General features: G+C 33.2%; 1 protein-coding gene across 2 annotated transcripts in view; it reads left to right on the top strand.

Moving 5' to 3' along the window:
- Ubr1 (ubiquitin protein ligase E3 component n-recognin 1) overlaps positions 1-16301 on the top strand; it is a 143308-nt gene that overhangs the window by 84860 nt on the left and 42147 nt on the right. For both annotated transcript variants that reach the window (XM_071608165.1, XM_027926017.2), the window contains exons 21-29: positions 655-779; positions 1798-1850; positions 2748-2850; positions 3694-3742; positions 4123-4277; positions 6965-7064; positions 7991-8100; positions 14041-14127; positions 15432-15613. In XM_071608165.1, coding sequence (XP_071464266.1) covers positions 655-779; positions 1798-1850; positions 2748-2850; positions 3694-3742; positions 4123-4277; positions 6965-7064; positions 7991-8100; positions 14041-14127; positions 15432-15613 — 964 coding nt within the window. The remainder of the gene's footprint in view (positions 1-654; positions 780-1797; positions 1851-2747; positions 2851-3693; positions 3743-4122; positions 4278-6964; positions 7065-7990; positions 8101-14040; positions 14128-15431; positions 15614-16301) is intronic.

The raw sequence follows: 16301 nt of genomic DNA, 5'->3' as shown, positions 1-16301 counted from the left end.
GTTGACACCAATGAAGTTCCCATAGTTAACTATTTCCTCTCCATTTGGCAGTGTATTGCAATGAAAAATAGAAGCCTGACCATGTGGGCATTTTTGTAACACTAGTCATTCCTGATACATATTACTGTTTTGTCATTTAACCCATAAAGACATTTTTAAGTATTTTGTTTTTCAGTTTTCACTTTGTTCTTTCTTATATAACAAGTAGAGACAAAATTGAGGAAGTAGAGGAAGATATTGAGAGACAAGCTATTTGGTGATGGCCACTGCTCATTTGTTCATTCACATGCCATCTGCCTTGTTTTCTGGATTAGAAACACATGCTAATTTAATTGAGGGACCTTGTTTTATAATGTGTGAGTATGTGTATGTATACGTATGTATATGTGTGTTTGTATGTATGTATGTGCTTATAAGTAAGGTAAGACAAGTCCTGGATTCTCCTCAGGTCACTCAGTTTTCCTCTGTTGTTCAACAAATAGACATTTGTTCAGAGTTGGGGAAATGTTAAAACGATTTTTGGTCCCCTTCTCACAGACTTTATTTAACGCAATGTTCTGTGTATAAGTGCACCTGATGGGAAGAGATTAAAATAGAAATTAATTAATTTTTCTACTTTTTCTTTCTTTCCTTTTTTTCTTTTCTTTGTATTAGGAGAACGTTATGTACCTGGAGTGGGAAATGTGACAAAAGAAGAGGTCACAATGAGGGAAATTATTCATTTGCTTTGCATTGAACCCATGCCACACAGTGCTATTGCCAAAAATTTGCCTGAGAATGTAAGTCTAACTTCGTTGGGTTTGTTTTTCCCCCTTGACCTCAAAATGAGATGATTTTCTTTTTCTTTAATTGGAAGCAACTTCACGTGTCAGAAAAACTTATTGAGCAAAAAACTATAAATTTTTTACCTTTAGATGTAAACCAAGACCTCATCTCTTAAAAGACTGACTAAATAATAAAATAAAATAAACCTACTTTTTAAAAAGTAAGTTAAATTTATTAATTTTTACAAGACTGTAGATATCTGTAAACTTACCATAGTAGCTTAACTATGTATATATCCTGATTTTAAATGACTTTACAAAATACAGTGTACTGTCTTCAAAGAGAAGTTCAGGTCAATCACCAAAAAACTTTTGCAGAAGGTAGAATACATTAGGATATTTACACATGTGTTTTGCTATAGATTTCTTTTTACATTCCATTTTTTCTGTAACCTTGGTTTTAGAGAGCAGTAAACTGTAGGCATTTGCCTTAATGTGGGCAATGAACATATTAAATTTGAAAAAATTGTTATTTCTTTTAATTGTGTTTGTGAATACACATATAGGCAAACTTAGGTAGCATTTCTTATTTGGTTTATACATACATCTTATCTCCTAAGAAATTGGTCCACCACAATGTACCTAACTGGTTTTATTTTTTTATTTATTTATTTTTTTTAAATTCTCTCTCTCTCTCTCTTTTTTTTTTTTTTTTTTAAAGAGAGTGAGAGACAGAGAGAATTTTTTTTTTAATATTTATTTTTTAGTTTTCGGCAGGCACAACATCTTTGTTTGTATGTGGTGCTGAGGATTGAACCCGGGCCGCACGCATGCCAGGCGAGCGCTCTACCGCTTGAGCCACATCCCCAGCCCCCCTAACTGGTTTTAGATGTAACTTTTTATACTGGAAATTGATCTTTTAATTTATTGTTTACAAAGTACCCCAGAGATGCAGTTGAAAATATATTTCAATTCACAGTAAAAGAAAATCAATATATAAAGGTAAAAATGACAAAAATGTTTGTTTCAACAGGAAAATAATGAAACTGGCTTAGAGAATGTCATAAACAAAGTGGCCATATTTAAGTAAGTGCCTAATATTTATACTTATTCTGAGAGGTATATTGATCTTTGTTCTTATGCTATGGATACTTTAGAAGCTCTGAAGTTTTCTTCAGAACACCCAAGAATGGAATACAGATTAGAAGGGATGAGAATGAGGAGAACATAGTAGGTACTAAGTATATTTTTGTTGAAGAAATTAGTTTTTTGGGCAAGTAAATGAAAAATACTCATTTATAATAATAGGTGATTAGATAGTCAACAAACCTTTCCATTAGTCACTCTCCTTAGTTTGAAGCCAGACTTTATTGTTCCATAAATTTTTACTTTACATGCTAATTTTACATTTATCTTTAGTAGAGTTAAAACATAATTTTATAATCCTTCTATTCTTCAAGATGAATTAAATGGGAATAAAAATCTTAATTGGATTAATTCTTTAGATTTGAAAAATGGATACTAGTAATGGATTTCTACTTGTTTTAGTATTATGTTTATGGATACATTATTATTTTCGGGGGCTAGAATTGTAGCTCTGTGGTAGAGCACTTGCCTCGCATGTGTGAGACACTGGGTTCAATTCTCAGCACCACATATAAATAAGTAAATAAAATAAAGGTTCGTCAACTAAAAAATATAGTTTCAGACAACTTATAAGAGAGGATGCAGCTTTTCTTTTGCTCTAATAATGTTGAGTGATATATTAAGAATTGGACAGAAACCCAAAACTAGTTAATGTTCTGAGCAAATATATTTCTTTTGGCTTCGGTGCTTTTCTTTATAGTACTATATACAGGATTCAGCACTACTTTCAACTACAGATTATTAAGGATGTGGTATCTCCTTACCATTTTATATTTAACCTTAGTGCAGTGTGCTGTAGTTCACTGCAGTTTACCTCTCTATTTTCTATTTATTTAGGAAACCAGGTGTATCAGGCCATGGAGTTTATGAATTGAAAGATGAATCATTAAAAGACTTCAACATGTATTTTTATCATTACTCCAAAACACAGCATAGCAAGGTAGGAAAAAGTACCCCCTGCAGTTAATAGACCTTAAATGCTTGATGTTTTTAAAGTCCAGCAAAACGTCCCTGATTCTTATGTAGTTTCATACTGGTCCTAATTAATAGAGGGCATTATCTCACCCAAGAAATTAAGATTGAATTAATAATGTTATCTAGTTGAATGGACAATATTCAGATTTTCCTGTTTATACTGGAAATATCTTTTATAGCTGTCTACAGGGAAGAGGATTCAGTGAAGCAGCATGCATTTCATGATCATGCCCTTCATTTGGTTGTCATATTTCATTAGCTTCTGTTAATTTAGGATAAGTATTTTGTCTGTTTTGTTTTTTATAATATTGACTTTTCTGCAAATTACAAGCTAGTTGTCTTTTAGAATATCCTACATCCTAATCCTACATCAGACTAATTATTCAATTTTTGGTAAGAATACTTACATAGGTGATATATTGCATCACTTCAATAAGCACATAATAATATCTATTGGTTCCCTGAAGGATGGTGTTAAGTTTATATTTGACCTTAAGTAAGTAGTTGAGGTGATGCATGATTCTGTCCTTATAAATAAATAACTTAGTGACCATCATAGTGCTACATACAAATAGGTACTAGGGAACTATTTTAGACTGAATAGAATAGAGACTAAGCACTTGATGAGGAACATTTCTCATCTACTTTGCAATGGATTCCTTTAGGACAGCTATTTTGGTTCTAGGATAAGGTAACATTTTGAATACGTGCTTCAGCATATACAGTATTTTAATAGGTGGGTAAATCTTTTCTACCAACTTTTAGACATTTTTCCATTTGTACTTTTTTTTTAAATTTTTTTAAATAGGCTGAACATATGCAGAAGAAAAGGAGAAAACAAGAAAATAAAGATGAAGGTAAAAAGTGAGATTCTGAATTGACTCATTTTGCTTTCGGGGAGGTGTGTGGTTTTTGTATATTTTGTTTTTGTTAGTTTTGGAAAGTAGGCAACTAAAGAAAGTTCAGAGACCATTTTGCTTTTTCATGTATTAAGATGTGGACAACATGAATGGTGATAGAATTTTAAATTGATAGCAAGTGGAGACTATTTTAGAGGACTGATATAGTAACTTTCATTTTCCTTGACATTGACATTCTCAGTGCTGTAAAACTAGCAAAAATTCATATGTTTTGCACATCATCTTTTTTTTTTTAACTTTTCAATTTAGTATATGCAGAATAACCCCCCAAATGTATCTGTTTGTCTCTTTTCCCATATATTCCCCACCTCCTGTAGCACTGCCACCACCACCACCTCCTGAGTTCTGTCCTGCTTTCAGCAAAGTTGTGAACCTCCTCAACTGTGATATCATGATGTACATCCTCAGGACCATATTTGAACGGGCAATAGATACAGATTCTAACTTGTGGACTGAAGGGATGCTCCAAATGGTATGTTTGCCTGAAACATTTTTTCTTTTCTTTTTTTTTTTTTTTTTTAGTTGTAGTTGGACACAATACCTTTTTATTTTATTCATTTATTTTTATGTGGTGCTGAGAATCGAACCCAGGGTCTCACACATGTGAGGCGAGCGCTCTACCGTTAAGCCACAACTCCAGCCCCTGAAACATTTTTTTCTTTATTGAGTCCTAGAGATCTTGGGGATCTGGAGAAAATCCCTGTCTTAACTTCAGTCAGAACCATGTATAGAGTAACTGATACTTAGGGGTCATTAACATAATTTACATGTAGCATAATTTTCTTTAGTGATACATTCTCATGTTTTTATTATCCCAAATCTTGGGAAACATTTATGTTTTTAAAGGCTCATGAAAACAAAACAGGTATACCCCTGATAGAAATGTCACTATTGCATCATGATTTTTAAAAATCTTTTGTTTCAGTTGTATTAAAAGAAAACAACAGGACTGGGGTTGTGGCTCAGAGGTAGAGCACTTGCCTTGCATATGTGAGGTACTGTGTTCAATCCTCAGCACCACATAAAAATAAAATAAAAATACTGTGTCCACCTATAACTAAAAAATAAATGATTTTTTAAAAGAAGAAAAGAAAACAACATATTTAAGATTTGAAGACAGACGGTCTAGGCTTGAATCATGGATTTCCCTGCTTCCCGTATAAGAGCAAGTAATGTTGTTCTTATTAAAAAATGAGTATAATTATTTTGTAGAGTTGTTATGAGTTAGCTCAGGTAGAAGCAGTTTTTGTTGTTGTTGTTTGTTTGTTTTTTTCTTTTCTTTTTTGTTTTATGGACTAGAGATTTAACTCAGGGGCAGTTTACCACTGAGCTACATCCCTACCCTTTTTTATTTTGTATTTTGAGACAGGGTCTCACTGAGTTATTACTGAAGGCCTTGCTAAATTGCTGAGGTTGGCCTTGAACTCACGATCCTGCTATGTCAGCCTCCTGAGCTGCTGGGATTACAGGGGTGCCACTGTGCCTTGCAGTAATTGTTTTCTCAGTATTGTTACAATTACCCAATCTTGCCACTTTGTAGTAGCTATAACTGCATATTTATTTAGCACCTAGCTAAATAAAGTTTTTTCTTTGATTGTTGGTCTACAGGCTCTCAATGCTGTCATGCCATATGTGTATCTCAATTTTTGTTACATTAAGTACATGTAATATAAAATTCCATACTGTAGAAACACGTTTGAAATCAATTTAAAATTTCTATCTCTCCTAGTGCCCAGTATAGTAGATGCACCCTGTTAAAATTTTTCATATTCTGGAAATCAGTCTAACAATAGCACATAGTAAGTCTGGTTCATATATCATAGCTGCATATTCTGTGCATAGTTATACTATCATGCATTTAGTCACCTATTAATAGACATTTAGTTTGGTTTTAGGTCTTTGCCAAAATACAGAACTTTAAAATGAATATCCTTGTATCGACATCTTTTTAAAAAAATATTTTTTTTAGTTATACATGGACACAATATTTTTATTTTGTTTATTTATTTTTATGTGGTGTTGAGATTCGAACCCAGGGTCTCACACTTGCAAAATGAGTGTTCTACCGCTGAGCCACAACCCCAGCCCCCTTGAACAGACATCTTTTAATACTTTTTAAAAAAATACCTTTAATTAATTAATTTATTTTTATATGTAGTGCTTAGGATCTAACCCAGGGCCTCACACGTGCTAAGCGAGCACTCTACTGCTGAGCCACCACCCCAGCCCCCATCTTTTAATACTTAAATGAATGTATTTGTCATTCTAATTCCTAGTAGAGGGTTTGTACTTTTACATTTTTTATTGATATTGTCAAATTGGCCTACACCATTTTACTTGCCCATCACCAGCACAGTAAAAAATTTTCCCAACGTATTTGCCAGCTATATATTTTATTAAACTCATAAGTTTTTTTCTAGGGCTGGGGATGTGGCTCAAGCGGTAGCGCGCTCGCCTAGCATGCGTGCAGCCCGGGTTCAATCCTCAGCACCACATACAAACAAAGATGTTGTGTCCGCCAAAAAATAAAAAATAAATATTAAAATTTAAAAAAAAAAAGTTTTTTCTACTCTTTTGGTTTTGGTACTGGGGATTAAACCCAGGGGAGTTTACCTACTGAGCCACATCTCTAGTCCTTTTTTATATTTTATTTAGACACAGGGCCTCCCTTGCTTGGGCTGACCTTGAACTCACAATCCTCCTTCCTCAGCCTTCTGAGTTGCTGGGATTAGAGGCATGTCCTGGCTTTTTGCCTCTTTTTTCTTTTTCTTTCTTTCTTTTTTTTTAAAATATTTATTTTTTTAGTTGTAGTTGGACACAATACCTTTAATTCTGTTCATTTATTTTTATGTGGTGCTGAGGATCAAATCCAGGGTCCCCGCATGTGCTAGGCGAGCACTCTACCTCTGAGCCACAATCCCAACCCCTTTTGCTGTTCTTAAGTAGCTAAAAAGTGAGATTATCTTGCTTCAACTCATATTTCTTTAATTTCAAGTGAGGATTGACATTTTTCATCATTTCTTTCCATTGAACTGCTTGTTTATAAATTTTGCCCATTTTTTTTTTTACCTGTCAGGTTGCTTATTCTTAATACCTCCAATTAAAATATAATTACCTGAAGAAGCACAATCTTAAAGATTTCTCATTTTCTTCCTTCAGGCATTTCACATTCTGGCACTGGGTTTACTAGAAGAGAAGCAGCAGCTTCAAAAAGCCCCTGAAGAAGAAGTAACATTTGACTTTTACCATAAGGCTTCAAGTATGTTTGAGTATCATTTTCAATACATATCCATCTAATTGCCAATTTGTAATTGAAAGTTTAGATATTAAGTATTTTTAATCTGTTAGACCTTAAAATGTAGAAATCTTAAAATTGTCTCTCTGTAGAATCTTTAGTTTTTAATTAATATTTTTCAGTATAATACTATATTTTTTAATCCCTACTGTAATCTCTTACTGTATTATTTCCCCCTTCTGCTGCTTTGGGGGAGAGGGGATAAGAGAGTATTAGTGGTTTCTTACTTTGATTCTTTGTCTCAATATTTCCAAATATTGATGCATCAACCATAATATTCATATTGTCCATATGTGGAAGATATTAATATTTCTGAATTTTAAATGATTGCAGAAGTTTTATTGATAGTATATTCATTTTGTACTGTTTTCAGTTAGGTTTAGATTAGATTTTTATTAAATGCTACCTGATTAAGATACATTTCTCAAAGACATTCCAGGGACATTGTTGTAAAACCAATAGTTGCAAGAAAAGGATCTCATTTTCTGTTTACACATTGTATTTTTTGGATCATTGAAGACATCATAAACCTGTTTAGTTAATGGATATAACATCTCCCACATATATATTTTCTTTCTGAAACACTTTTGCTTAAACAGTTAGCCAAGGAAATGTGAGAGACAGTCCTAAGGGTAGCTTTTGCTTAGCAATACTAGTGGAATACATAGGAAAGAGACTTGAAATAAGCACACATACATTATTTTTAAATTTTGTACTTATCACTTCATATAATGCTAACTCAGTGCTTTTATGTAATTGCATAATCTTCCACTGGAGAATTAAGGGAATGATTAGCAGACCCTGGTTATCAGTATAACATTAATTAAGAATTGTAATTTTTACATAATTATAAAGATGTTTTTTATGTGTAATTTTGTGTTTTAAAAAAGGATTGGGAAGTTCAGCCATGAATGCTCAGAATATACAAATGCTTTTAGAAAAACTCAAAGGAATTCCCCAGTTAGAAGGCCAAAAGGACATGATAACATGGATACTCCAGGTAAACTACAAATGTAAACTGATCAGATATTGGTTTTGTACAGTCATGTGTCACTTACCAATGAGGATACATTCTGTTAAATGCATCATTAAGTGATTTCATTCTTATTTGAACATCTTGGCATTTATTTACACAAAGTTAAATAGTAACCAAGTCAGTCCTTTAATGTGGCCTCCTGTGCAATCAAGAAATTGAAAAAACACAAAATATGAGACTGCTGCCAGTGTAACATGGTATATTGTTTATAGTAAACTAGAGAACACTCCAAAATAATAATAAAAAGCATAATATAGGAGCTGGGGCTGTAGATCAGTGGTAGAACACATACTTAGCATACATGAGGCCTCCTTGGTTGAATCTTAAGCACCACAAATCAATCAATTTTTTGAAAGTGTTGTATGGTAAATACATGAACCATATCATTTCTTATCATTATCAAGTAGTATTTGCTACACCTAATTGTGTGTGCTATACTTTTACATGTCCGTATGCAATAGGTTTTTAGCCTTGTTATAATCTTGTAGGACCACTGTCATATGTTGCCCATCGTTAACTAAAATAAGAAGGAAGGGGAGGGAAAAGTAGGAATAAAGTCAAAGGAGCAACCATGTACCAGATCATATAGACCTTATGGGTCAAATTAAAGAGGAATATTTGTACTTTTGAGGACAGTAGGAAACAATTGAGTGATTTAAAAAATTTTTTTTTGTTTTAATTAGTTATACATGACAGTAGAATGTATTTATGCACTTTGAAATATCATACATTTATGGGGTATAATTTCTCATTTTTCTGATTATACATGTTGTAGAATCACATCAGTCATGCAGTCATACATGTACATAAGGTAATAACGTCTGTTTCATTCTATTATCCTTCCTATCCCCACTTTCCCTCCCCTCCCTTCATTCCCCTCTACCTAATCTAAAGTAACTCTAGACTTCCCTAGCGCCCCACCCCTCTATTGTGAATTAGCAATTGCATATCAGAGAGAACATTCGGCCTTTGGTTTTGGGGGGTTGGCTTATTTCACTTCGCATGATATTCTCCAACTCCATCCTTTTGCTGGCAAAGGCCATAATTTCATTCTTCTTTAAAGCTGAGTAATAGTCCATCAAATATATATACCACATTTTCTTTATCCATTCATATATTGAAGGGCACCTACGTTGATTTCATAGTTCCGCTATTGTGAATTGAGCTGCTATAAACATTGACGTGGCCGTGTCACTATAGTATGCTGATTTTAAGTCCTTTGGGTATAAACCAAGGAGTGGGATGGCTGGGTCAAATGGTGGTTCCATTCCAAGTTTTCTGAGGAATCTCCATACTGGTTTCCATAGAGGTATCACCAGTTTGCAGTCCCATCAGCAATGTATGAGTATACCTTTTCTCCCACATCCTCACCAACATTTATGATTGCCTATATTCTTGATGATTGCCATTCTGACTGGAGTGAGATGAAATCTGAGAGTAGTTTTGATCTGAATTTCTTTAATTGCTAGAGATGTTGAACATTTTTCATACATTGTTGATCGATTGTATTTCTTCTGTGAAATGTCTGTTCAGTTCGTTTCTTTTGCTGAGAAGAAGCTTTTTAGTTTGAATCCATCCTATGTATTGATTCTTGATTTTATTTTTTGAGGTTGAAGAGTCTTGTGAAAGAAGTCAGATCCTAGGCCAACACGGTGAAGATCTGGGCCTACTTTTTCTTTTAGTAGGCACAGGGTCTCTGTCGTAGCGCCTAAGCCTTTGATCCACTTTGAGTTAAGTTTCATGCAGGATGAGATAGAGGTTTGATTTCATTTAGTTACATGTGGTTTTCTGTTTTTCCCAGCACCATTTGTTGAGTAGGCTATCTTTTCTCCAGTGAATGTTTTTGGCACCTTTGTCTAGTATGAGATAACTGCATTTGTGTGGGTTTGTCTCTGTGTCTTCAGTTCTATACCATTGGTCTGTGTGTCTGTTTTGATTCCAATACTATGCTGTTTTTGTCACTATAGTTCTGTAGTATAGTTTAAGGTCTGGTATCGTGATGCTTTCTGCTTCATTTTTCTTGCTAAGGATTGCTTTGGCCATTCTGGGTGTCTTATTTTTCCAAATGAATTTCTTGATTGCTTTTTCTATTTCTATGAAGAATGTTGTTGGGATTTTAATAAGAATTGCAATAAATCTGTATAACGCTTTTGGTATTATGACCATTTTGACAATATTAATTCTGCCTATCCAGGAGCATGAGATCTTTCCATCTTCTAAGACCTTTTGTCTTTCTTTAGTGCTCTGTTGTTTTCATTGTAGAGGTCTTTCACCTCATTTATTAGATTGATTCCTAAGGTTTTGTTTTTGTTTTTGAAGCTATTGTGAATGGAGTAGTTTTCCTAATTTCTCTTTCAGTGGATTCATTACTGATATATAGGAATGTGTTTGATTTATGGGTGTTGAATTTATATTCTGCTACTTTGCTGAATTCATTTATTAGTTCTAGAAGTTTTCTGGTGGATTTTTTGGATCTTCTAAATATATAATCATGTCATTGGTAAATAGTGATAAAGTTTGAGTTCTTTACCTGTTTGTATCACTTTAATTTCTTTTTCTAATTGTTCTGGCTAGAGTTTCAAGAACAATGTTGAATAAAAGTGGTGAAAAGAGAGCACAATCTAATGATTTTAAATTATAAATCTGATCTATATTTGTATAAGATGACTGGTTGTTGTGTAATACAAAGCTTACAGGGTATGAGCATAAAAGCAGGGAAACTACTAAGAGACTATTGCATTAATATTGGTGAAGTGAACATTATCTGAACAAAGATGCAGATGCTGCAGAGCAGGCCTGATGAAAGTATACTTTGAAGGTAATCTGTAATATTCACTAATAGATTTGATTGAAGGAATGAGGGGAATTAAGGAATAAAACATGACTCCTAGATTTGGTGCTTGAACTTGTTGGGGAGAAGAGAATAAAGGGTGTGAAGAGAGACCAGAAATGTTACTTTAATAACATTTAATAGGACATTCTCCTCTAATCCTGGATTATGGAGCTTCTTTGTTTACTGTATTCATTCTGATGTTTATAGCTAGTGTTATTTTGATAATTAGAATATACAGAGAAGGAAATAATTTCCTAAATTCTTATCAGTTGGAAATCATTGTGCTGATATGTACTTTTTTCTATTTTTTCCCCCTCTAATTGTGCTGGGGTTGAGGGCTTCACACATGATAGGCAAGTGCTCTACTGCTGAGAAACATTACCCCAACCCTACAAAACTATTTTTCTACTTAATTAGACATAATCTTTAAAAGAAGCTGATATAATAAGATATGTAACTAGAAGATAATGACCTTACTAAGATTTCTCTTGAAATAGATTGCACAAATATTTAGTATTTGTGTTAAATTTACCAGTATAATTATTTTTTAAATAAAATCAAAACAGAAAACAAAAGAAGTTGATAATGATCCCACCTTTATTTAGAAAGTAGATTGAACTGTTATTTAGTCCAATTCATATGTAGTAGACATAGTGTTATAAATTGGATATCTATTCCCCCAAATTTATTTTCTATTAGAATATGAGAGTTCATTACCAAAATATGCAAAAATCTGCTTTTAGAAAAAAAAAAAATCAGATATCTTACCCAGGTGTTTATTATGAATCTGTATTGTGAGTGTTCCTTGTGGGAAGTTTTTCCACATGAGACTAAGTCTTCTTCAAGGTATAAAATTGTTTTATGGATATATCATCCTATTGCCAAAACATAGACATTTGTTAAAAATAGTGAGATAGTCCTGTGCGGTGGCACACCACCTATAATCCCAGTAGTTTGGGAGGCTGTGGCAGGAGGATCATGAGTTCAAAGCCTTGGCAAATTAGTGAGGCTCTAAGCAACTCAGTGAGACCCTGTCTCTAAATAAAATATAAAAAAGGGTTGGGGATGTGGTTCAGTGATTACCCCTGGATTCAATTCCTAGTATTGATCGATCAATAGATAGATAGATGCATGTACATATATCTGTATATACTGTTGTGGAAATGTCTCCAAAGATAAATGATCAAGTACAAAATGGGAGTATGAAATAGTATATATAGTAAGATCTCTTTTGTGAGTATTATAGATATAAAGATATATAGTCATATGCCAACATACAGTCAACAACAGACTACATAAAGATAGTTATCCCATAAAATTTTATTGCCTAGTTACATCATGGCTTTCTTACTTTGTATAAGTGTACTCTGTGATATTCACATAATAATGAAATCACTCAACACATTTCTCAGAACATATCCCTGTAAAGTGATGTATGACTCTTGTGTACAGTTGTCCCTCAGTAACCCCTTCCTTCCATTCTACCCAACCTCTGGATGCCAAGTGCTGAAAAATTGTGCTCTATATGTGTAATAAGAATTGCAATGCATTCCACTGCTGTCGTGTATTTAAAAAAAATAATAAAATCAATAAAAAAATAAAATGCATAAGTATGGGGCTAGGGTTATAGCTCAGTGGTAGAGCACTTGCCTAGCACTTATAAGGCACAGAGTTTGATCCTCAGCACCACATAAAAATAAATAAATAAAATAATAAAGGTATTGTGTCCATCTACAATTAAAAATATTTTTTAAAATGCATAAGTATTGGGCTGGGATTGTGGCTCAGCGGTAGAGTGCTTGCCTAGCACGGGCGGGACCCAGGTTCGATCCTCAGCACCACATAAAAAAAAAAATAAAGGCATTGTGTTGTGTTCATCTACACCTAAAAAATAAATATTTTTAAAAAATGCATAAGTATTAGCATATAACCTATACACACCCTTCTATATACTTTAAATCATCTTTAGATTACTTATATCTCCTAATGCCATGTAACTATGTAAATGGTTAAATTGTTTAGGGAATAAGGACATGAAAAAAGTCTGAACATGTTCAGTACAGATGCAGGTTTTTTTTTTCTCCAAATATGTTTGATCTATGATTGGTTGAATCCATGGATATGGGACCAATAGGTATAAAGGACCTATTCAATTCATTTTGTTACTGTTCTTGTTGTTGTTCTTGCTGCTGCTGCTGGTGCTGCTGCTGCTGCTGCTAGGGATTGAAGCTAGGCCCTCAGGCATGCTAAGCACACAGATCTATTACTAAGGTATACTCCACCCCCAGACATACTATATTCTAGTGATTTTTTTCCCAAGAAACAAATAATTATCTTTATTTTAGTAATTGCTTTCAGCGATAAGGATTGTGGTCAAGAATGGGTATTTGACTTTTCATTTCATATCTTTGCCTTTATTTATCTTTGCATTAAAAATATTATTTTAGCAAGGAATGGTGGCATGCATTTGCTCCCAGCTGCTTGAGAGGTTGAGGCAGGAGGATTGCAAGTTCAAAGCCAACCTGGGCAACATAGTGAGATGCTGTCTGAAAATTTTAAAAAGAGCTGAGAATATATATAGTTTAGTGGTAAAGTACTTGCTGAGCATGCACCAAATCCCTAATATGGCCAAAAAGACAAAAAAGAATGAAAATGTTATATTAAGCCTGGTTGTGGTGTATACCATTTGTTGCCATAGTTATTCCTGAGGCTAAGGCAGGATGATCTCTTGAGCATATAAATTTGGGACTAGTCTGGGCAACATAGCCCATATTAAAAAAAAAAAAAAAAAAGTTTTAAATTAAAAAATTTTTTCCTGGCAAATTTTATTAAAGCCAACAGAAGCTTGGTCACAGGTACAGACTGAATCAGCTGGTTTATTACAAGTGACTTACTCAGCTGATTGCTCATTGGCCAAGTGATTTTTAGGGTCATTTTCCCCCCCATAAATCTAAATAGCTTAAATTCAAGACATTTAGAAACATGATAACTAAATAAGATTAGAATTTTTTTTTTTAATCCTTCTGGTCAGTTTAACCAAATCTTGTAATTTTTCGTTGGTTTTCTTACAGATGTTTGACACAGTGAAGCGATTAAGAGAAAAATCTTGTTTAATTATAGCAACTACTTCAGGATTGGAATCTATTAAGAATGATGAGGTAACAACACTGTAACAATAGTGACATTGTTCTGTCTTTGAACAAGAAGTTACTTCTTTTTGTTAGGAGGAACCTGTTTATTGTATGTATGTATGTATGTATGTAAGATCTGTCCAACTTTTATTTATTCTGTACTTGACAGATATTTATTCAGTATAATTTATTTATTTTACAAAAGCAGAGAAACTTGATGTACAATGGAATTCTACAAGAAATGCCATATTTTATTAATTTAAAAAATATTTTAGCCAGGCACATGTTTGTAATTCTAGTGATTTGGAAGGCTGAGGTTGGAGGATCACAAGTTAGGCTTAGCAACTTATTGAGACCCTGTCTCAAAATAAAAACAAAAGCTTAGTGGTTCAATCCCCAATAAAAAAAAATTTTTTTTAATGTTTAAAAGTAGGATATACATCACAGTCAGTGGCATCTCATGATTTAATCACCAATATACATTCATTGGAGGAATATAAGGTAGTGGTACATCTTCTACTCAATAAAATTAAATTATTAGAGTATCTTTATTTGTGGTTATTAACTGTCCTTCCTAAAAGAAAAGCACACTGGATTTAAGTTAAAATAGAAAATCAAAAGGTACCAAATACATCTCAGTAATACTGTTAAAGTTTTCAGTCATAACAATGCATTTAGAAGTGTTAGACATTAAATTGGTTTAAATTGTTTAAATTTCATTGATTGTTTGACAAATGGTTTTAAAATTTTATTTCATCTATTAATGTGCCTGTGTTGAACATCAAACGCAGTTTATTGAATAATTAAGGTTCTTGGCCTTGGCCTTTTACATTAAATTATTGAATAAATGAAGTAATAACAGAAGAAAAGTTGAAATAATGATGTTAATTTTGAAACATTAAATTTAAAGTAGACCTTTTAGTTACTAAGTTTTTCAGAATCTTACTCTTAAGAAATTTTTCTACCCGGCAGGGGTTGTGACTCAGAGGTAGAGCGCTCGCCTACCATGTGTGAGGCTCTGGGGTCAATCCTCAGCACCACATAAAAGTAAAATAAAGATATTTTAAAAAAAGAAAGAAAGAAATTTTGCCAATGAACAGTGTACATATTGAGCGTTTCAAATTAAAAAATCTGAAATCCAAAACTTTGGAGCATTTCAGAATTCAGATTAGGAATGCTTAATTGATGAAGTCTTTGCAGTATCCCAAAATTCAAAATATCTTAAATCTGGAACATTTTTGGTCCCAACCATTTTATGTAACGGATGTTCAGCCTGTATGTAAATTTTTAATAGTAGATCTTAACTGCTGTTGTGATTTCTTAATATTCAGATTACTCACGATAAAGAGAAAGCAGAACGAAAAAGAAAAGCTGAAGCTGCTAGGCTACATCGCCAGAAGATCATGGCTCAGATGTCTGCCTTACAGAAGAACTTCATTGAAACTCACAAACTCATGTATGACAATACATCAGAAATGCCTGGGAAAGAAGACTCCATTATGGAGGAAGAAAGGTAAAACAAAGCAAAATAAAAGTTAACAACTTTTAGAGATAAAATTAAATACTCACTTTAAATCATGATTTTCCAAAACATATTTTATAATAATGGAAAAGACAAAAGTGGGAACAGTAAAAATAGAAATCAACCCCTGTTATCCTGTTACCATACAAGCATGGGCATTCTTAGATACACATTTATATATTGATTACATATTGAGGGAAATTGGATAATCTTTTGAGCCATGCCTTGTGGGATGTTATATGATACATAGTGAGAAGAGGGAGAAGGAAAAATCATAGTACTTTGAAAAAGTATTCCAAGAAATTTTAAATATTGAAAATACCCCTTTTTGCCCATTTTTAAAAACAAACCTTCACTGTTATTTAAAACAACACATGTTATGGGTACTTTTAGGAAATTGTGTGTTTTCAGTAGCAGTAGACACATTGTATTCTGTGTAATAGGTCACATTCTCAGGAAGCTGAGAATGCTAATGAAGACCATAATGAATAATGGCTATTTTAAAGTTAAAAATTAAAAGGGAGCTGGTGACATAGAGGTCAGTGGTAGAGCTTTTGTCTAGAACATATGAAGCCCCAAGTTCAATAATGGCACCTTAACTAAATTAAATAAATAAAAATGAGATATGAAGGTAAGCTTTCCTTGGCCAACTGTAATGTAATAAAACCAGAAGTAGGGC

The sequence above is a fragment of the Marmota flaviventris genome, chromosome 2, assembly GCF_047511675.1.
Source record: "Marmota flaviventris isolate mMarFla1 chromosome 2, mMarFla1.hap1, whole genome shotgun sequence".
Lineage (NCBI taxonomy): Eukaryota > Metazoa > Chordata > Mammalia > Rodentia > Sciuridae > Marmota > Marmota flaviventris.
The sequence above is the reverse complement of the archived record's forward strand: the minus strand, read 5'-3'. Positions and strand labels throughout refer to the sequence as shown.